Here is a 24,787-nt window from a genome sequence, read left to right on the forward strand (position 1 = left end):
GCAGCTATGTTCAATTCTGTCCTATTAAAACAGTAAGTCCTTGGAAACTAAGGGCAAGTAAAGAAATGAAACATATTTAAAGCTATAATACACATTTTTTGATATTTAGAAGTTTCATGTCTATAAAGTAGACATGAATAATCAACAACCTCCCTAAAGTTGTGATAAGTCTTCCGAGCAAAAGCAAAGTCGTCACACTACCTTGAGAAAACTATCTTTCACGTACAGAGAAATCAGCTCATGTGTGGAATTAATATTACTAGTAAATGCCTGAAATGGCTGGCCATTAGCAATGGCTTAATTAGGTCTTTTGAAAGGCCTTATTAGTTAATATCCAAAATATGTAGTATCAGCAATACCACAAGAAACAAATATCATGTTTCAGCACAGCAGAAATTATGCTGGTTTTACTCTCCTCGAAGCTACAGAGACAAAAGCACATGGAAGGAATTCTAACAGAAAATAGCTATAAATTACAAACGCATTTTACAATTTTAAGTAACATTTGCAAAAACAAGTATGGTACATGAAACAAACTCTGAGTATCCTGGGCCATTACAAGCATAATAATTCTGTTTATAAAAGGAAACAAGAGACTGGCTGAGTCATGTGCTTTGGAAAGATGGGTATCTTGATCCACACATGTTTCAAATGATATTTAAATTAAGCTCAACACATACATATTGTTATTCAGAAACCGTGATTCTTTTACTCAGGCTTAATTCTCCAACTCAGAGTTTCTCCAACTCACTAACACTTCTATATGAGAATCAGCAATTAAGGAAAATTAAATAAATAATAGAGAATATATCCATACATAGTTTACTATGTCACACATAATCCTAGTGTCTTAAATAATTCTATTAATGTTTTAAAATCAATCCACTGGATACTTATGCAACCATTTAATTCTGAAGACAAAGTAATACGAATCTCTTGCATTTCAATATTAAGTCCTGCTCAAAGGAGATGGAGAAAGAAAACAGTCGTAGTAAGAGAGAAAGTATTTCAAGTACATCTTTTCCAAATCAACTAAGAGGTGAGGAGCTGAGAATAGAGTAGAAAATAAAGGAATATTTTATTTTTCCTTGCATTGATATGCTTAAGAAAGAGAAACAGCTAATAATTCTAAACACTTTAAGAAGTCTGGGTAGCCATTCTGCTTGATACAGGGCCAAGGAAATGTCAGTTCCTAATGTGAGGAGCTGAAAGGGTCAATAGTTATTAAAGAGTTTATGGAAAATATGTTCAAGAAGGAAAGCAGCTTCATGAAGTTCATATTAAAGCAGTTTGATACATTTCCCTTTCTTTTAAAGCTTTTGCTGCATCTTCAAGCCGCGCATCTCTTCCTGCCCATCCAGCCCACCCATCCTGGGCAGCCTAAGATGCGGAACTTAAGACAATTGCATAAAATGTGGTGCTCCTTTCGGCCTTCAGGTGCACTCACGAGCCATGCATATTTTCTGCAGCTCTCTCTTCCCTTCAATTGCTAACAACCCTTCCTCAATGTCCCCAGTTTTTTCTTAATTTATAATCCTGTCTTTTTCTGCACCTTATCTCCCCACCTTGTCTCACCCCAAATACACGTCTGGCATATCCTAAGTATCATCACTCAACATTCTGCATTTTTTAAAAACTAGGTACCTAAGCTATAACACCTGCAGGATGACTTAGGTTAAAAAAAAATTAAACATGAAACTCAATAAAATATAAGAAAATACACTAAACGTGTGCTGGTGTAAACATCAGTAGACGGAGAAACCTTCCTAGATGCCTTCAAATCGTGTCACAAACATTTCACATTTATCTCGAAAGATAAACTTAGAGACATGCACACACACAGATTTTCTCAGATACAGAAAATAAGCCTACCAGCAGCATTATGTCAACACTTCTTTGTAAACCTCCTGAAAGGATGAACTAGGGAAGTAAATGAAGTTATAAAAGTATTAAGAGAATGGTATTAAAAGGTTCAATGTTGGTGTCTCTGTCATCTGATCCCCTCTTTCAGGAACAGCATGTCTATTAAAACAACTAAATCTCCAAATGCAATTTTATTGATGATTTAATAAAACACAAATAATCCCATGCTAATTATAATGTCATATGGAATAAATAGATATGCCGCTAGAAAGGATAGATTATAATGAACATGATGAATGCTTCACTTTTAGAATAAATCATTTGAAATAAGTGAGTTTTATTTGCTATATTCCTATAGAGTGTAAAGCCAATCAATCAAACAGCCAAAGCTAGGAAAAATATTTGATGTAGATTATCTTATGTCAATCTTGTGACCTTTTTTCTTTTCTATTTTCAAATGAAAGTGGATTAAACTTTATAAAATGAAGTATCCAGTCATATACTAACAATGATAAGCTTTAAGGAAATGTAGTATTTACTAAATTATAGCTGATATTTCGTATCTATCAATAATAGATATGTTCAGTCACAACTCTTAAAACAATAGCTAAATTTAGAATTTTTTTACATAAAATCTTGTAGTTTAAGTATTAAACTTAAAACACCAAACTATTCTAATATAAAAACTACAATTATCTAAATGTTTATAGTTCATTTGTTTCCTTTCACTAGTTAAATTTTTAGCAAAATTCATAAACAACGATTATTACATCTCTGGCTTGGTTGTTAATATGAGTACATTATTTATTTATAGTTATTTGCTTTTTTAAAGTTAGAAAAGTAGATTTATGAACAGGTTACTCATAGGCCCCCAAAAGTAAAGCTTTCAGATATTCCTGGAGTTGAGGTTAGAATAAGAGAATTGCACTCTCTGTCAATGTGGAGCACAGCTTATAAGGAAGAAGAAAAGTTGATATTGGCTTCTGGGAAAGTTATTCTTTTTTTCCAATTCAAAATATTCATTAAGCCCTTTACACAGCTAGAAGGAGAGATAAGCAATGAATATCCTCCATGGGAAAATTTTGAATAAAAAATTATGTGTTTCCATGTCACTCGGAATATGATGATTACACAGCTAAACTTACAATATAAATATAAAAAGACAGTAATCTACAGTGTGCCAAAGCAAATAAATTCACATTACTAGGCACCAAATTTATGTTTGTTAAGGGAATTAAAAATCATTAGCCTTCCTACAGAATATCCTTTAATATATCAGGCTATTCTTGCATTATTTATTTTCTATCATATATGTATATTTATGTAAGTATATGGATATAGTGCAACCTTAAAATTTTGGAATTATAAACTGTTTGCTTTTCCAATTATAACTAAAATGAAAATAAATTCTTAGCTGCTATGAAGATACAAAATTGGCATAAAAGGCATAAAATAAGAATACAGAGAAAATGAAATAATTCAGCCAAGTAATCTGAGATGCAACTGGCAACAAACTGACCTGTGAATTACCTGATCAAAGGAAAAATGTCTCTGCTCCTTGTCTCCATTTTAGCATTACTATATCACATTTCAGGAATTAATATTCTTTGGGAAGGAGTACACAAGTTTAACCTTAATTAATGTGTCATAAAAAATTACACCCATATACTGGAAAGTCAATGAATCACTGCAATATTCAAAAATCCTGGGATGGACTTTGAGCTACCTCATCAGCATCCATGGCTGTCAGTTGCATAATCTTAGCGCCGTCTCCGATGTTTTCCTCCACCGTGAGATCAAGCATGTCTGTTGGAAATATGGGTGGGTTGTCATTGATGTCCTGGAGTGTTATTTCCACCTATAGGGAGGGAAGGAAGAATGCATGAATGCCCACGTACCTCCAAAATACCAGTTCAAATGCATAGTGAGAGTCCACTCAACTATGTCTAACAAAATGAACCAGGACCTCTGCTTGTAGCATCCCAACAACAGCAAGGAAAGTTGTGAAATGTTTACAAGAAAATATAAAATCCAAGTAAAGATTGTTTGACTTGCTGATATCCGCTGATCTTATCTTCATCACAGAGTTTATACAAGAAAATGTCCACTGCTCAACTGTCATTTTAACCATCAGTTTTGTGTACTAATAAAGAAATGTCAAGACTTGAGGCCATCATTTAACCTTAAATGTCTTCTGACACACAGATGAGAGGGCTTACAACTTCTTCCTGAAATGTCTACATATTGGCAACTAATGTCTGGAGGGAAAAATGTTTTAAAAAAATAAGTAGCATTTTCCTCTTTGGAGTTAACCCTCAATCTTTGAAGAAAAGCATATATACATCTCTTTCTAATTCCGTTCCTACCAGAGCTTCACATTTGTGACTAAAGCTAAGCAAACGTTCCTTTCAGACGTTGTGCTTATACAGGTTGTGAATATTAGCAGCTTTATTTGAAAGATCCTTACCAGACTTATTTGTTTGTTACTCTACCTAAGAAAAATTGTTTTCAGGTAAGGGTTTCTAAAATCTAAATAATAGCTTCAAATCATGTGTTTTCTCTTTTGAGCATGGTGCTCAAAGATGGACAGTTAATAAGACAAGGAAAAGCAGCTACTAATAAAAATAAAAGATTTCCCAGTTGGGTCACAAAATAAAGTCATGGAGAAAAAAAACTATTCAGCTACGATAAAAACACAGAAATACCTCTCATAGGATGAAATGTCATCATTTATAGTTATAATGTAAAAAAGTATCAGATTTTTTATATAATTTATATATAATTTTTAATATAATTTTATATGATTCATGGATATGAAGAAAGAAAAGAGAGCAAAATAATTCTAGTTTCTTATTTTTGTGGGTTGTGGTAGCAATAAGTAGGATTGTCATTATTCTCTGAAAAAAGAATGCATGGAAACTATAGGAAAGCCAGACAAATAAATGGGTGAGCAATTGATAAAAAGAAAAATCCAGGAAAACAATATACAAAATAATCAACCACATAATTATTGTAACTGCAGTTCCACCTTTTAGTAACAGAGTTTTGATTATAAGCACATGGCTTGAATTAGCCTTAGGAATGGCAAGACAGGCAGAATTGGCAGTTAGAAGTTTGCCACGTCTGGTTTTGGCTAGCAATAATCATTCTGTACACCACTTCCTTTAAAAAAAAAGATCCAAAATAGTTGCAACTGCAGTCTATAGGGAGCATTTCCAAATTCCTTGCATAATGGTAAGGATGATGGGCTTTGGAATTAGAGAGGTCAGAGTCCAAATTCTGTCTCTTCCACTTATTACCTGATGAAGCAGGGCAAGTTTTAATATCTCTTATCCACAGTTTTTTCATCTTAAAATTGCATCAAAAATACTTATCTTAGAGGGTTTTATGAAGAATGAACTTTGATGATGTCGGTAAAGTGTTCAGTACAGTTCCTCACACAGAGGGAAGAGTTTAGTAAAAAGTAGCTCTAGGTATGTAAATTCTCAGGAAAGTCCTTAGAAATTCCCTGGGACCAGTAGCAGCCTTTGTAATAGGAGGGCTCAATAAATCAGAATTTCAAGCCCCACAACCCAGATTTAACAACACAGTTCACTGTTCATCTCTACTACATACTGACTTGGTACTCAGCTTTCATTTAGGAAGAGCTCTGAAATAAATGCATATTTGCTTCCCAAAAGGCAGAAAATGATTTAAGAATAGAAGATTCTGAAATCTGATCAGATGGCCATCCTATAATATATCCATGAATGTTCTTCAGAAATCAGTAAATACAAGACTATATGTGTGAATTTTCACATATGCATTCATAGTCCTTGAAATAGAGGAGAAAAACAAATGAAGAGTAAACAACAGATAACTGATCTGAATGGCTTATAATTCAACTCTGAATTTTAAGCTTAATAGAGCTTTTTTGAACGCTCAGGTACATTACATCAGTATTTTTGTGACATGTTCATTTGGAGACCAACACATAAGCTCATGTGTGCTTATGTGTGTGGGTGTAATTGTGAGAATGTATTTGTGAGGGGATGTGCACATATACATGTGTGTTGATGTAAGTGCTAGAGCAGGTGTGTGTAAATGTGTGCACATATAAGAGTGTACATGAGAAGAACACTAAACTGAGAGTAAAGAGAATCCAGATTGGCACCAAGTAAATATGGCATCAAAGGCACATCAGTCAAGAGTACCGCGCTCGAGAAACATGCTGGATACAAGAGAAAGCTTCCTCATTGTAAACAGTGAATGAATGAATTAGGTTTTCTATATTTTAATACAATTATAACAATATAACATAAATGGAATGTGCTAAATATTGTTTTAGGTTATATATACATTATTATTTTCATTTTAGATATGAGTTCTTCTAAGATACAGGGAAGTTAGTTAACTACCTAATGCCCCAGAGTTAGGAAGCCACTAAGTTTTATTAATATTATTTTTTGTATGGTGTATGGGCAGGGTCACATGTCATTCTTTATTCATGTGAGTATCCTGTCATTGCAGTTTGTTGAATTTTTTGTGCATTTGTTTGTTTGGTTGGTGGGTGGGTTTAATTTGCTTATTTGTTTTTGGGAAGTGCTTGGGTCGGGAATCGAACCCGGGTCCCCCGCATGGACAGAATTCTACCACTGAGCCACCCTCGCACCCCCGCTATGTTTTAACTAGAATGAAAATTTGTCTTTCTAATGATGTTGTGTGTGTGTTCAATAAACACAAAAATCATATTTTCAAAATATGCCATAGTTATCGAAGCATATTTTCAGAAATGTGTATGTTATTCTGTCTTATATCCAGATCCACTTGATTACAAGTGAGCTAGCCAGCTGTGAGCGCCTGGGGCAGCTGACGATGCTCCGCTGCGATTTTCAAGGCTGTACCAAGTAATACTTAGATAGAGTCCCAGAAAGCTTTGATTTTTTATGTTCACTGAGATGTTGGTCAAAACTCTGTAATTATAGGTACAGAAAAACATTTGCTTTTTAATTGGAAAGACTAAATTTAGTTAAATGTTACTGAGTTCAACCATAAGTACATGGAACCTTGAATAGGGCATGAGATCTTGAAGGTTTGTCCAGAGTGATGCCCCAATAAATCCCAGAGCGATCTGAACAGTGAATAAAGAAGTATTTGCAAAGTCCCCTTGGGGGACTGGTGAGAAAAGGGGAAAATTCAACTTCCCCATTTGGAGAAATCCTGATATTCTCACAAGCAGTGGGGACAACCAAATCAATAGGCCGAGCCCTCAATCTTGGGGTTTGTTCATATGAAAATTATCCCCGCAGAGGATAGACTAAGCCTACTTAAAATTAGGCCTAAGAGTCACCCCCAGAGAACCTCTTTTGCTGCTCAAATGTGGCCTCTCTTTCTCAGCCAACAAAACAAGCAAACTCACTGCCCTCCCCCTCTTTATGTGGGACATGACTCCCAGGGTATAAACCTTTCTTGGCAACGTGGGACAGAAATCTTAGAATGAGCTGGGCCTCAGCATCAAGGGATTGAGAAAACCTTCTCGACTGAAAGTGGGAAGAGAGAAATGAGACAAAAGAAAATGTCAATGGCTGAGTGATTTCAAATAGAGTCAAGAGGTTATTCTGGAGGTTTTTCTTTTTTTTTTAATTGAATTATTACTAATATTATTTTGCATGGGAGGACACTGGGACTCAAACCCTGGTCTCTGGCATGGCAGGTGACAGCTCTGCCTGCTGAGTCACCGTGGCCCACCCCTGGAGGTTATTCTTATTCATCATATAGACATCCCCGTTTTAGTTTAAGGTGTATTAGAGAGGCTAGAGGGGAGTGCCTGAAACTGTAGAGCTGTGTTCCAGTAGCCTTGTTTCTTTAAGATGATTGTATAATGTTATCGCTTTCACAAAGTGACTGTGATTGTGAAAACCTTGGATCTGATGCTCCTTTTATCCACGGTATGGATAGATGAGTAAAACTATGGATTAAAAATAAATAAATAATAAGGGGAAAAATGTTAAAATAAATTTGGTAGAGCAAAATACTAGTGGTCAATGAGAGGGAGGCGTGAGGGGTATGGAATGTATGAGATTTTTCTTTTTTCTTTTTATTTCTTTTTCTGGAGTGATGTAAATGTTCTGAGAAATGACCATGGTGATGAATATACAACTATGTGATGATCGTGTGATCCACTGATTGTACACCAAGTATGGAATGTTTATATGATAAGAATGTTCGTGTTTGTATATTGATTGGTTTTGTTAATAAAAATTTTTTAAAAAGTTACTGAGTTCAAAACTAAACAATGCAGAATGTAGCTGATTGCCCAGTTGAAATCACAGAGGCATACCATGTTCATCATTATCTTCTGATATGTGCAAAATTTACATATTTTTTATTAAGGATAGGCAGGCAGATCATATGTTATCCATTTAATGTCAGGCTCTTTGTCCGAGAATTAGTGTCAGCTCATCAAGGAAAAGGTTAAGAATGTCATATTCCATTTTGTTAAAAATCTGTATATTTTCTTTTTGTTATCCAGGCCCACTCCTCTATTCTACACTTCTTCCGCTATTTCTGAAAAGTTTTCAGCATGGTTTCTCTCAATTTTCTCAATATCCTGGCATATACATTATCGAGGAGAGGAGATTTGAAATCACCGCAGCTAGTTGTTACCATGTGCCTTCACCTATCTCGATCTATTGCACCATTTTTCCATCCACTAAGAATCCCATGATTGTGGACCCTTTTTTGCCGATGAGGTGGTTACTTACACCATATCTATACATTCAATACGTTAGAATATACTAGCCAACAGACACATTTATCATCAAAAACACAGAAGAAAATAAGATGGAGAACCATTCTAGGCAGTGAAGAAGTGAAATATTATAATAAATAAGTATAAATAGAATATTTATAGATACCTACGGGAAAGTACGTTTTTGGCATCTTGAATCCAAGAAGTTTGTCCCTTCCCCACCATGGGTAAATTTCGACTGGTCTCACCTCTTTCCATTGGCAATTGCCATCTCTCATGATGATTCCAGACTCTAAAATGTGCCTGACTCATTCTCTGGGATCTAATACCAAACTAAGAGTTTTAGTCTACTCTTACACCCACCTTGGTCTGTGATTTTGTATGATTTGGTTTGACATTTTGTCATATAAAACAAAAATCAAATATAAAATCTTGTGGAAGATAACTGGAAGCAAGAATGAAGACTACAACTTTTAAAGATCCTATCTTTCTATACAAATTTGTTAACTTTAAAGAATACAGACTATTAGTGGCTTAATTTAAAATTCCAAGATCCTAAAATAGGCTAAATATTATTCATAAACTAAAAAAGAAGCCTATAATACTATAAAATTACATTCCATCATTTAAAAACCACAGCATTACCAAGCTTTCAGCACTAGCATTCTCTTTCTTGTTTTACAGTAATCATTATATTTGTTTAGACTGGGAGTAAATGAAATAACTGGGTTTGGTTATTCATTTTGAAAAAAAAAATCACCTTTTGAACTTAGACGATTTCCCTCATGAGTGACTATGTTTTAAACAAATAAAAACTGCCAAATGCTTCCACCGCATAAGTCTAGGATGGGCATTTTAAAGGTATTACTTCTGGAAGTTTGTGAAATTGGCCTTAAAAGGTGAAAGAAACAGTATACTGTTAAGATAAAGCACGTGAATATTTTGTACCTGCCTAGCAAATGGTGGCCTTAGGGGTTAGTAATTCCTTCCTGTAAGAACAAGTCTGTTCACCTGCAGTAGTTTCAAGGACAGTTGATAGCTTTGTAGTTGACTTTTTCATACCAAATACATCAATTGCAGCTAACAGGTGAGACTTAGGGGGACTGTGTACAGCTGCCATTAGGGGACTCAGAATGATGACTTTCTTGGTTAGAGCCCATAAATAAGATCATTATATTTAGAGAAAATAACATGCCTGCGAATAAAGAGACTAACCACCAGTTAGTTCAAAGATGAAGTCCTTGCTTTTGGTAGGTTTAGAAAGGAAAAACTTAAAGATAAAAAAAAAATGGTTGTAAATATTGTCACCAAACATCTTAACGCTGAAAAATAGGGCCCCACCTTGATATTTTGCTTACTGAATAGTTAAGTGAGTATTGAAGTTACTAAAATTGCAGTTATTTACTGTGCAAATAGCTGCTATGATACGAATACAAGACCTTCCTCTCCAAGTTTTTGCTGTAATATGGAGTCTATCATTTTACTTTGCACTACCTACATCAAGAATAACATTGTAGTTTGGGAATTTATTTTTAATGAACAGTAGTTAACAGAAGTTAATTAACAATTGTGCAGACTATTACATACATATCAATCTAACTATAAAACATGGTATTTCAAATATTTATGAAAGGAATATGTTATACCTAAGGTTAAGGAATTGATTAAAATAGCAAGGTTTATTATGAACTCATTCCTCAGTTAATAAACTGATAATTGTATTGTGGTCACCGCCTCAACCACAATTAAAAACATATTCCTAAACTCATTACCTCTCTGGTACCTAAATCCAACGGTTCTTAAAGTATCAGGATAAAGAAACATTCTTTTTTTCATTTTTCTTTTGGAACATTGTAGAAATTGTATTAAAGTAAAAGTTCAGAAATCCATTCATTTGCAAGTAGAAGTATTAGAAATTTTAGAATTGAATCTTACACATCATCAAATTCCTCTCATTTATTTTACAGAGGATCAAAACCAAGATATTGAAACATCAAGTGACTTATCTAAGAAAAATAGTAGAGTTAGGCCTCCTAACTCTCTCGCTCTGAGAGTTCCAGAAGCTCTGCAGGCGAGTCAGGGGTAGAAAGCAAGCAGAGTCACACCAATAGCTGTGGTTGTTGCATGAAGGCAATGAGCTTCCATACATTATGTGCACTTAATATCAGTAAGAAGTAAATAATGATTTAAGAAATCAATATTTAGTAGGCTACTCTACAAAGACTACTTTATCCTAATTTTCAATTTTAGTTTTCTCCTTATATCCAGAAAAAAAATCTTGAGGGCTTATCTTATCCACACTACTGGATGACTATTAATTATTCAACAGAAAGTTGGTAGACATATAATACAAGTGAAGGAATTTTAGACTCTCTATAGGGAAAATGATTATTTTTGACAAAGAAACCTTTTTCTTATAAAAAATACTATACCAGAGATACTCATTTTCAGAAACAACTAAAACCTAAATAGCGCATTAGACATAAAGTACACAAGCTATAAAATAATAAGAGAAGCTACACCAAGGCAAATAATACTTGATTTTTGGCTTTATTTAATACCAAACGTAATTATCTACATTATTACCTTCCAGTGTCCATGAACCCAACACTCAAAGTTTTAATTCCTCATTTAATACTACTACTTAAACCACAGAAATTTTGAAGAGGCATGGCACTAAAATTGTGTTTATAATTATCTATCACCACCAATAATACAAAGATCTTGCCATCAAGATTGTATTTATATATATATCTTTTCGTTAATAGTTCTGCAAAAAAAATTGATTTCAATATTCATATTTTGTCTCTATTATTTTAATGCATTTATATATTACTGTTTGCTAATCGCTACAGGTTACCAAAGATCATTTTTACTGCTCAAACTAATGATTTCTAGACTCTGAGGCTTGCAAGCAAGAATTACCTTGATGATTTTTACATTCTGACAACCTATCCATCCCTAGCAGGTAATAATTCCTCGGCAGCTATATGTATTTCAAAAGCAAACCCCCAGGTTATCTTTACATCTTAACAGAATCACATATTCAGTAAATGTAATAATAAAATAAGCATGCAATTGGCATGTAAAATAATATATTAATCAAAGTTGTCCTCTCTACAATGATATTTAGGACCAGTTCAATGCTACTGATTTCTCAGTTCTTGCATCTTCCCCAAATTTACAAAAATGCCGTCACTTAGTAAATTTTTGTGATATTATAAAATGACTTTTTATGATAATTCAATAATTTCACACTAAGCATCATGACTTAAAATTAAAAGTTTCAGAATAATATCCTATATATATTTTCTTCAGAAAATCTCTCCCCTTTGGGTAGACTGGAATCTAAGATTCCCAAGTAATGCCCATCACTATTTCAGAAGTTACCATGCTAAATATGAAAGATGTGGCTAAACCAATCAACTCGCTACTCTACAATAATAACTGAGTCCATTTAAATGTCTATTACTCTTTAGAGCCTGTTATGTTGTCACTCCAATAACACTTTGCTAAATGATGCCCTAATTTACGTTGTGTCAGTATTACTGAAATTCAGGGAGGCAAAAAGTCTAATCCTACACTCAAAACAATTTTTATTTCATCAGAGTGAAGCAGGAGGAGTTGACGTTGAAAACAAATTAACCCAATTGAAATGCACACGAGGGTCAGGCCAGTCATTCCTCCTGAGCTGCCACTTCCGCTGGGCCTGGAAAGGAAACCTCCGCCTTTCCTGCCTGAGAGGCAGAGTCATGAGTTGGCCCATTTTGGAGCTAGACACCCAGTCCTGGAAGACAACCTGATGTCACTGCGTCAGGGGTGAGTCTGCAAAGGAACACTCCGTGACTTCACTTTGAACTTGGGAATCAAGACAGCAACGTTTATGAAAAAGAGACATCAGGATGAAAAGCCGTGGCTTCGAGAAAATAAGCAAATTTAGGTCTAAAATGTTTGGCAAGAGCTTTACATGCTCTTCAAATGAAGCCAAATATTGCATGATTCATTTAATTCAATGGGATTGCACATTGTGCATGCTAGATAGGCTTCCAGTAACAAGCTTTAATTTAGTAAATTTATTTAAAAGCTTACATATGTAGAGATTATATAGCACAAGGTCTAATCATATTTCAGCATAAAATTTGACATTCTAAACGAGTTCTTTTCATTGAAGAACTAATTTCCTAATTTCACTTCGTAAAACATATATCCAATTCCTTTTTTAAACCTCAGGTATAGAGTTAAATGTAATCACTAGGAAGAAGAAAATCCATCACCTCTTTGTACTGTCATTCATGGGTTTAAGCCCTAAGTACTTCCATTTCTTAAAACAACAACAACATAGAGCTCTATTGCCATGAAAGAACAGTGCCAGGGTTTGCATAGTTCCTTTCATTCTGTTCTTCATTTCTTTCCCTATTTGGGGCGACCACTGGGAATTCTGCTGCCATGAGTCTGGCTGAAAGGTTTCACTACATCCAGAACACCTCATCATGCAGGAGAGCCAAAATCTATTCTGGTTTGCAAGTGACTCATATTTTAGTTATGGGGAGGCCCTAACAAAGAACAGTTTACATTGAAGTGCCCTACATGTCAGGCATTTAAAGTTTGGGGTAGGTAAATATGCAAGGTCTGATCTTACTCTGGGAGCAGTACTTTCAGATATTTATTTATTTATGATATATAACTGACCTAATTTAAAAGAGTCTGTGGAAGCTGTAATAATAGTGTCACGTCTAATCTTGATCATATTATTTAACTTTTGAAATTAAGCTCTTGAAGAAAATGAGAGAAATCAACTTTGGAGCAAAGCTCTGTGATCCCATTCTATGAAAGGCTGGCAGGAGTTAGGTCTGAATTAGTAGAGAAAACCAACAGAGCCATTTGTGCATTTATGAGTGAACCACAAGTTCTTGAAAATGCAAGTCTGTTATAAACCCAAGTTCTGCTGAAACTTCAGGAATCATCAGAAAATAAATCTATGCATGTATGATGAATTTTTCTTTAGGACTACAAGAAAAAATCAAATGAGCATTGCATTTTAATAGAAAACGAGTATCTAAATAATATAACATTTCATCTTATATGCTAAACACCATTTTACTATATTGTTTTACAAAAATACATTAGTAAAAGAAACGTGATCTAATGATAATATTTGAAAAAGCAACATTTGATTTGGGAATTATAATACTCCTTTTCTTTGGAATTTTGGGCTGGACATTTTGTCTTTTGAAACTTTATACTTTAACTGTCAATTCTATGTATATTTAATCTCTTTCTTTATGTCACATAAAAATGTACTGTTCTAGTCTAAGTATTCTGGGATATAGGGAAGGAAAGAAATGTACATTTTTAATGATTTTTTTTGTTTCAGATTTTAAAGCAAATTTAAACATATGCTTTAAAGCAGAACATATTTTTCATACACATTACATGTAATTATATTTCTCAAACCAAAGCAATCAGGCTAATCTCTGCTAAATCTCTTTTTTTCTAGAAGCCAGCAACATATGTTATTGGGGTCTCAATGCATTTCCTAGTAATAAAGGAATATGTATGAGTAACAGCAGGTTTGGAAAATACCCAGAAACGACAAGAATGTCTAGAATTGAGGATAAGACGTAGTTAACTCCATTCTTGAAACAAAATGTTTCCTTGACTGCTTAAATCTGTGGTGACATAATAAAAAGCTAGTTTTGTTGTGTTTTCAATGTTGTTTAACTCAGAACCAAATAAGGATTTATTTTAAGGCGAAGGCAATCATGTGTAACCACTTCAACTTTTTCTAAAATCTATACTGCATAATTTCTGCATTTTAACAAATTCTTCAGGAGGCCAAAAGTAAATGCAGAATGAAAGATCAAGTTAAAATGTGTGCAGTGGCATATGAAAGCTATGGAAACTTTATACTATGCTTCAACACAAAGACCCTGCAAAAAGCATCCTGTAGCATACTTCTCAATAGATGTGAATCCTGATGTAGGGGGCCACACATAAAAGGGAATGCACAGTGTCAAACAATCAAACAACAACAAAATCACACCCATTTTTACTTCACTTCTTTTTTGGTCTAATAGACACTGGAGTGTCACAAAATAGTTTTAGGTTGGTGCAACCATGGCTCAGCGGCAAGGATTCTTGTTTCCTGGAGCCCACCCATGCCAAAATAAATAAATAAACAAACAAATAAATAAATAATAATAATAATTGTATTACTCCTCCCTCTAAAGGTGGAGTTTCTTTTCCTGCTTCTTGACTTTGGACTTATCCATGACTCTTGCTTTGGGCAATGAGCTATTTGCAAACATGATCCAGATAATGGCTTGAAATGTCCATGTTCTCCTGCACTTCTGTCCTGGTCACTGGTGGCCGCCAGTGCCGGAAGGACAAGGTTATGGAGAAGAGAGACCTCAGGGACTGAGAAACTTTGCACCCTGAAGCAGAAGAGTCCTAGCTGAGCTCTGCCCCGTCAGTCCAACTCCAGTCTCCCCACAGATGTGTGAGAATTAACGCATATTATTGCAGACTTTTGTGATTTTGTGATTCTTTGTAATGCCATATTGTTGTGGGAATAGATAACAGATACACAGGATTTTATTTAAATCCATGCTCTAAATAAATTGTTGTCTGTTTAAAACAAGAGGCACGAAGAAGAAGAGAAACTAAGGTCTGTGGAATGCTACATAGGCAGACGCAGTCTTGACTGCCCTGAACCCATGAATCAACCTGCCTCACCTGCGTACAGCCTCATCCTCACGGCACGTCCTTCTGCTTTGGAAGGGGCGACTTGAAAGAGGACACGGCTTCAAGACAACCACAGCCCTCCAACACACAACCCAAAGACCAGGGCGTGTGCATAGGACTACCGGACCCAGGAGGACGAGAGCACGGGCCGGCAGGAGTCCATCAGACTGCCTTTCTCAAGAAGGGAGGAATTATGGAAAGATGAGAACACAACAAGAGAACAACATTGGCACAAATATAAAAAGAGACAACACAGCCCTCATGAGAAAAATACCTCCTCCACCTTCAGGGGCTCCCTGGAGCCCACCTGAGGCCCCGCTGTCCTTATCCTTGGAATGACCACAAATCAAAATCACATGTCCACCCTACTTCGCATTTGCTGGCTTGAGCAGAATTTCATTACTTAATACTAAAGAAGGTTGTTTCATCAGAAGAAAATGTTTGAAGATAGTTTAGAAAGCTTAATTTTTACAATGATTGCCCTAAAAAAGAAGACTTTGGTTTTACATTTTTTTCATGGATTTTCTCTTTTCCAGTCAGTCTACTGGTTAAAAAAAAATTCTGATAAATTAATAATAATTGGAAAATATTTTTTATAAAATGCATGCTATCATAATTTTTCTAAAATATTTTTATAAAGACATAAGTCTAATAAACAGGAAAAGGAAACACACTCCCTTCAGGGTAGTAAATATCTCTCTTCCTATAGTAACCTACTGTTTCCACTAAAACATTAATGTCAGAGATCCTGACATATTGTTAAAAGTTAATCTTGTGGGTTTTTAAAAATTTGACTGTTAGAAAGAAAATGAATTACTAAAATATATAAATACGTACTTTATATTCCCTATATATGAATTAATCTAGAATTACTGAATTAGGTGATATCTGGGGTCATAGTTTTGAATTCATTGTTGAACTTATTGATTCAATTAGCATCTATACAAACTGACAGTGTATTTACTGTGAGAGCACTGATTAAATATGGACAAATAGTATCATGTCTTAGTAGCACTAATAAAGATACTGTTGGAGAATCAATGCATTTAAAAAATGTCTACTGGGGATCTTCACTCTCCAAAATCAAACACATATTAAAACTTAGATTAGTAGATTTTAAAGCATTCCACTTGTGTGCGATGACATACGACAGTCTGACAGGACAAAGATAAGGATAGAGTTTTTGCCATTGGTCATTCCAGTAGTTTAGCTGCGTTACACTTATTGAAAAAAAGATTAAAAAAACATTTCAGTGGGCTTAAAAAATAATAACAGACTTTTGATTTAAATAGGTATTTTAGAAGAGTGGAGATGGACAAGAGCTGAACTGGTTGAGTTTTCAGCTCTGGCCAAATCTCAAAATCTAGAATGGCACGTGCCCCAGCACCGCAGTGGTTTAAAGAATACTAAATATTGACGCCGCTCCCCAAACTGACCGTAACAATGTAAGCACAGCCTAGGAGAAGAGAGCAGCCTAGAAGGGGAGAAGGCCAGACCATGGGGCAGCTGGACGATTAGAGTTTCGTCCCTTCCATCATCATGTCACTGAAGGTCTGTTGTGACTAGAGCCAGTACTATAAATTCAGAGTCCGCCCCTGGCAAATGTATTTTGGTTTTATAATAAAATTGCTTGCCTAATAACATCAGTATTTTGGCTTTGGAATGTCTCTGTAATGGGTTAGTATAAAGGTAAATTCATGATATTAAGTAAGCTTATATAAACTCATGCTTATTAAAAAGAAAAAAATGCTTTTGCAATCTATATTATATATTTTTCTATTTTCTGCATATATTATAGATAGTATATATTTTTCTGCATTTGCATTTAAGAAACCATTGTATTTTTAATACCAAATAAGTATGCTAAATGAAAATATAACCATATAGGGGCTTAACAAAAACCTGTAAGTACTCCAAAGCAGCAAACTTGATGAGAATGACAAATGAAATATTGTGGGCTGCCACCTCTGCACACTTGACTGGGCGAGACACTGCTGAGCAAGCAAATAGAGAAAATCCACTTCCATCTGGACGACTCTGGGTGTTCACTATAAACCACCCAAACGGAGTTCATAATCAAGTAACATATTATCTATTAGAACATCTTTAAATGTCTTGCATAAGCATTATTGAACGAATTTTTGTTAATCATGTCCTAATTATCGATACCATTTTTGCGGACCCACTATTTTTAAGAATTGCCCTACTTCCCGCATCCAAGGACAACCAGATGCAGCATGCCCCGGAGGTGCCCGGAGGGATGCTGGCCACTCCCGGCACTTCACCGGACGGAGGACGATCGCCAAATGATTGGTGTGTGTGATGCCCCTTCTTGGGGAGCTTTCCCAAGGGACCCTATCTGAAGAGGACTCTCCATATACTCCATCATTCTCTATTATGGCACCACATCTAATTTTATTCATGAAACTCATAAGTACCCATAATTACCCAGATTCTCTATTTGTATATTTAGCTACCATATCCTCCCCCATTGGCCCTCCCACAAGAAAGATCTTCTTTATCTTATCTACTAACATAATCCCAGCTCCTAGAATAAAGTTCAGCAAGCACTAGGGGCTTCTTCACTACTGAATGGTGGAAATTCTGGGACCACAATTTCTATATTATCACCTATGGGACTTAAAGGAGACAGCACAAAATCAAGCCCGTTTCTCAGTTGGATGTGCTCTAAGAAATGTGCCCTAAGCCACCAGATTCCAGCCTTCTCAGTCCACGGCAGCCCTCCTAAGGGACGTCCTGGGCCCCCACCTTATTCAGTTAGTTTCTGGAAGAAATGATCTAAAAAAGGGTCTGTATTCCCTTAGAGAATTATTTATATAATTCAAAAGGCCTGTGATCCAATGTTTATTTCACTATATATAATATGTAGACACTTTAATGTACTGAATTATGATAAACAATTCAGAAATATCAGTAGACATTTAAACAGTTGATTAATAAAGGGACCAGTGATGATTTCTCTAAGTTTTTTTTTGCATGGGAATCGAACCCGGGTCTCCGGCATGGCAGGCGAGAATTCTGCCTGCTGAGCCACCGCGGTCTGCCCTTAAGAACATTTTTATATCACAGAGACAACATTTATGTCATAGGGATGACACACACATACCATCCAAATATTATGCTACTGGGAAACCACATTTACCTTATACAATTTGAATATTACCAACAGGTTAAACATTGTCTCTATATGTCTTTTGAAGCTTTCAATTTAATTTTTAATTTGTTATGATTGTCTATATTAATCTATTGCAGCAGTCTCTCATCTAGGCATACTTTTTTTTTTTAATGACTGACTAGTTACACTGCCTGGGCTATGATTTTTTTTTTTTTTTCCAACAGCACATCCTGAGTCCCTGTGCATGGCAGGCACTGTGTAGGGTTGGGAATAATCCAGAGCATAATTATTGCTTTAGAGTGCTTTAAGTAGTTTATCACATAACTCCTTATAATCTCATCACCACCCTGAGATGGAACTGTCCCTACTTTATACTGTTGCTGTTGGGACACAGTGAAAATACATATGGAAAGCCCTGAGTTCAGAATGAGGCACATAAGTGCTCAATAGCTTTTAGTGAGAATAATAAAAGTATTAGTAAATGCAATTTTATTCCTATTTTAGATATGAGAAAGCCATATCAAGAAAGCAGTGAACTGATTTGCCTAGTTATGGCAGAACCAAGCCTAGATTTTGCATGTCCAGTTCCATCAGGGATCCCATCATCCCATGCCAACCTTGTTCATGGATCAGTAACACTCAGAATTGATGCCCTGGCCCCATGTTCACCATTTATATTGCATTACAGGCTGAACTAATTAATATGGGTAATTGTAATCACCCAAATCACTGCAGGAAAGCTCTGTATTTTTCTTCCTAGCCATTTCTGATTGCAGACAGTTATCCCTCTCTCTCAAAAAAAAACTATGTTAATAACTTTTAAAACATGAAGTTCAGATTGGAACTCAGCTGGTTTTATGTTATTCACCTGAAATCACATCTCACTTACACCCTACAACCGTCACATATTTATATTACGTGCCTAATGTGCATTTATATTGATGGAAAAGCAAAAGGCTGATATAGACTTCTCTAATTTAAGGAGACATATATAGCATACATGAAAAATATAATTCAAGCTCCATAATATGACTTTTCCTTGACATATTTGTTCTTTAATTATTCTAAGACCATGTAGTGCCAAACACAATATTTTTGTTTTGTCATCTTGCCAAAGTGAAACTTGACCACTGAAATCTGAAGGATGTTCAACAACAAGGCACAAACAGACGAGATTTTAAATTTGCTCAAGTAACATTTGGGGCCACAGAAAGCATGGAAAACATGATTACCTTAAAAAAGTACAGGTTCCCAAAAATCTCATAAGAATTCTTCAGCGGGCATTTGGCTAGACTCCAACTTTCTCTTTTTCCCCAATGAAGGTTTTGGATATTTTCCTATCTTGCTATTTTAGAGAGAACTAAGGCATTGCCAAATGTCATGTGTGTATGGGGTATTTTTTTTACATCATACTTTTAAAAAATCTTACTTTGCATTGAGTTTTGAGTTTCAGATTCAGGAAGAGTCTTGAACCAAATTCAATGGAAAGAGTTAACATTCTTCATCCAATACCAAATATAAGTTTATATATCTCCTAACTAGAGAAAAATCACAGACTTCCTGGCTTCCCTCCAAAGACTCTACCAGTCAGACTCATTGGCTCAATTCCCATTCTACTCTAAAACATCTTTTTAGCTTGCTTTTCTTTGTCTTTTTCATGTTTAAACTTCAATAATTGTTTACAACTAATGCAATGGATCTTCCTTGCAAGTGATTCACATAAAAAAATAGCTATTTTTTAAAGTCATATGGGGAAAACATGACTTTCTCAATCATATATTTTATTTTCATAAGCCTGTACTACTGTCTACAAATTTGGATTTGCACTTGAATCTATTCAAACTCTTCTGTCACAGTAGAAGGCCATTTCAAGATCCTTTATTCCTTGCCAAAGTTTCTGTCTATAAATACTTAACACTTCATACTGACTCCAGAAAAATTATTTCCAAACTGGTAACAAATACCAAATGACCTATTTAGAAAATCCTTAAACAGAAGGAAGGGGGAAACTGGCAGACTTTTAAAGTTCTACACCATCAGGTAGGAAACTGCCTTTTCCCCTTTGGTCCATAAGACCTATCTACCCAAGACAGGGTAGGATTTTCACACCCCCAGCCTTTTCCCTGATTGAAAAACTATTACGAATTTATTAACAAAAGTCAGCAAACTCAATTTGCGTGTACTAGTTTGCAGCGGTTTTTCATGTGCTAAGTTAGGAAAGGTGAACGCTATAGACGTCTGATCATCAGTGCTAATAGGCACCCCTTGAACTTCTAACAGGAATCCTTTCCCATTCGAATCATCTCTCATCGAACTCCACTCACTTTGAACAATTGAACGACTTCTTAACTTGCTATGATTAAAGACGTTCAAATTACTCACAGAGTATCTCCTTACTTTCTAGCCTGAATTTTAAACTCTGTGTAATTAAATATTGAATCTTATCAATTTTCATATACCTCAATGTTTTAGCACATTAGTAGGTGCTTGAAACATAGGTCAACCTTTATTTTCCTGAATAATAATACAGATTATTGAACCAGGACACCTGGGTTCAAATTTATTTCTGCCAGTTACAAATCATGCAACCTTAGGAAAACCACTTCATAGACTTTCTGTTCCTCAATTTAGTCATCTGCAAAATGAGATAATGCAAGCAAATCAGGGGTGCAAGGGTGGGTCACTGGTAGAATTTTTCCTACCTACCTTGCAGAAGACCTGGGTTCGATTCCCGGTCCATGCACTTCAACAAAATGGCACTGCAACGATGGGATACTTACACAGAAAAAGAATGAAATGTGACCCCGCCATACAGCTTACAAAAAATATATACAAATAAAATAAAACCAAGTAAATGAATCAATATTTTATAAGTATTAAATGAGTTACTATATGTGAAGTATTTTTTTAAGTCTGGCAAATATTTGTTTATTTATTGCTAGGTATCAGTTTTACCTAAAATAATTGTTATTGCTAGAAAAAACATTGTAGCATGTAGGATAAACTGATATAATTTGACACCTATTTGTTATATTAAAAATCAAAGACTATAACGTTGTCAAGTCTACCCATATGCTGAGGCATTTCTAATATCTCCTGTACTACCTTTAAACAAATATTTATCATCCATTTCCCCCTCCCATATCCTATTTCACTTAAATTTACCTATTTCCTTCCATACAACTAAAATTCTTTACCAAGTGACAGTCATGGCTCTCTTAGATTACTGCAACCATCTAGTAATTTCTGTGCAAACAATTTTGCTAACCCAGATTAGTTCATAGTTCTCGTGAAAAAAATAGCAAGAACCTAATCTAGATTGTTGGGAATAAAAATGATTGTATGAATAGGAAATGTAATCAAGAGTATAACTGATAACATGTAGGGAGTAAAAAAAGAAAGAAAGAGAAGAGTGAAAGGTTGAGGTTGAGGTTTTCGAACTTGCAGTGGTTGTGTTTAATCTGACAAGCCAGTCTACTCTCCTTTGGACAGTACATCTATTCTCATGGCTACTCACATGGAAAGTCAACTCCAGATGTAACTTGTAGCCTAGACTGCTTTGTTGTGTTCCAGATGCAAATTTCCAAAAACTTGCCGATATTTCCACTGGGTGATTCATATTTAGCAGAACCCAAACTATATCCAACATCGTCCTCTTATTTCTCTTCCTCCAGTAGTCCATACCCCATCCACTCAGTTTTCCTATCCAGTAATCTAGCTGTCAGCCTCTTTCATTCTCCTCCAGCCCCACATCCAATTCATCACCTAGAAGTGCCAAACCTACCTTGTCAACACACAAGGACCAAAGCAGGGATCTCTCACCTCACTGCCAAACGCTAGTTTGGAACCCAAGACCTCTGTGCTCAACTATTAAGACTACAATGCATCCAAACTCTAACAGGACTTTGCATCCACTCTTGGTTCCATTTAGCTAGAAGGATTTTAATGAAATGCAAATGTGATGAAATCTATAATTTGATGAAAATTCCTCATTGCTTCTCATTTTGGTATAAGAAATACCAAACATCTTCACTGGAATCCAGGGCTCTCTAAACTTGCACCCTTGTTCGTTCCCCTCTATCACCTCTCATGTTTTCCTTTGACACTCTACACAATCACTCAATAAATGTCTCTATTTATTCAGTGACCCTGTGTTCTCCTCTCCTACCTCAGGGCATTTATGCATGCTATTCTTTCTCCTTGGAACACTGCCACCTGGTCACTGAACTTTGCCTAATTAATTTCAAGTGATCTTGCAAGTCTTAGTTTAAATATCACTCCACAGTGACTCCTTGAACAACCTCCAGGCTGCATCCTGTTCCCCTCTAATACACATAAAGAGCCCTGTTTTTCTCCCTGTCATACACTCACCGTAATTTATTGAAATACCTTGCAAACAATTATTTTTCTCGATAGATAGGATGAACTTGAAATGTGTTGGGAGATAAACTTCCAGTACAAATTTTTAGCACCTAACCAGAATATGAAATTTTTTTTTAAGTCTGGCAAATATTCACATATGTATGCATATATTAAGTATGTGTGTATGTGTGTATTTCTCCAAAGAAAAGAAGAGAGGTAAATATTGATAAACATGGAAATGACAACTGAAGCTATGAGAATGCCACAGAGATACTGTAGAAAGGGAGAGAGGAAGTACAAGGAATGATCTTTAGGAAACCACACATTTAATTTGAAGCAGGAAGAGAAAATGAGAAAGAGCGAAAGAGACCCACACAGAGAGAGGGAGAGACAGAAACAGAGAAAAGAAATTTAAATTAGAACACTTACAGAAGTAACCAAAGAAGAAGTAAGTTTCAAGAAGAGCCATTAACAACTATTTGTTATGCAATTGATGCAATATTTAGAACGATGCTCAAAGCATAATACATTCTAATTACATATTTTTAATGAAAGGCCATTGTTAAAAGATTCCAGAATTTATTAATATGCAAACATATACATAAAATGTTGTTACTCTGCTATAACTTAACAGTGATAGTGAAATAATTAGAAAATGTAGGTAATAATTTACAGCCTCTGCACTTCTAAAAACAAACATAGCTTTTAAAAATAAAGTGTATTGCTTTAGAATTAAAAATAAAAAGTAAATCAATTTCATCACAAAGAGTGATATGTTTATTCTAAAACAGTTTAGTTTTAGGATCCCTTTCCCAGTGCATCACTGTAAAACAAGGAGCAAAACAGAAGAATTTATTGCTGATTAGGGATATTACAAATACACTTACCAAATGCACCAGTCTTCCCTTGTATCTACTTCATTCTCACAAACTAAGAAATTATATACTATATTTTATATTATTTATATTATATATTATATTTTATATTATTTCTATTATATATATTTATATTATAAATATATTAACAAAATTTTATTAACATCTTAACATAGTAACATATTAACAAAGCTTTAATACCGCTGAGAACATAATTAATGCATACAAGTTACACTTTTTGGGACATAAGCATTTACTCCTATCACTCCATCTTCTCTATTTTGCTAAAAGCACACATATAAGAATACATTTTTTATTGTGGAGAATTTCCACTACTACAAAATTTGATTTGATAAATTCAGCCTAATTTGTTTCTGTTTTATTTTTAACTAAAAAAGTTATTTCTTCTTATTTATTGGATTTTTTTCCTAATGAACTCTAAGAATTTCAAAATGTTTGCATCAACCATTCAACTGATGCTCAGCTAGGAGAATATTATCTTCCATTTTTGACATGATCGTAACAGCTGGAACCTACTCATAAAGCCTTCTGAATAATATGTATGTTTAGTAAAAGTTCTCCTGCACGTATTCTTGTTTTATTTGATCTACTCAAAGAAGCATATGCTGATCCATAAAGTATCCTCTATGAATAGTGATTTGGATATTAAATTAGCAAATGCATATTGGATTCAATTATATGCAGTACCGCACAGTAAATCTGCATACCTTAAGAGCAGCTCCTAAGCTGAAGGGCTCTTCAGTTGCATATTTTGGGAAATTTTAACTTGCAACCCTTTTGTCACAAGACGGAGATCATTTCTCTCCTAAAAATATTACCCAAACTTCATGAAATCACCCTCAGTCCTGTCCTACTGATAACTCCAATTATGCTTTCAACCAATATTCTTCAATGTATACCTGAAAAATGACTGGATTCTTAGAATATCATGCTGGATAGAGCCTGGTTCTTATCCTCAAGGAGTTTACAAACTCATTTTTCCTTGAAAGGAAATATGTAGCCTCAATTTCTCTAAGGAGTTTATAAAGAAAAATAAAGTATTTGACACACACATGC

The 24,787-nt window shown here is 35.0% G+C and overlaps 1 protein-coding gene across 1 annotated transcript in view; it reads right to left on the bottom strand.

Moving 5' to 3' along the window:
• The window catches only part of FAT4 (FAT atypical cadherin 4), a 163,816-nt gene that overhangs the window by 89,703 nt on the left and 49,326 nt on the right, over positions 1-24,787 (bottom strand). The window contains exon 2 of the mRNA XM_077140084.1: positions 3,590-3,721. Coding sequence (XP_076996199.1) covers positions 3,590-3,721 — 132 coding nt within the window. The remainder of the gene's footprint in view (positions 1-3,589; positions 3,722-24,787) is intronic.

The sequence above is a fragment of the Tamandua tetradactyla genome, chromosome 22, assembly GCF_023851605.1.
Source record: "Tamandua tetradactyla isolate mTamTet1 chromosome 22, mTamTet1.pri, whole genome shotgun sequence".
NCBI classification, from domain to species: Eukaryota; Metazoa; Chordata; class Mammalia; order Pilosa; family Myrmecophagidae; genus Tamandua; species Tamandua tetradactyla.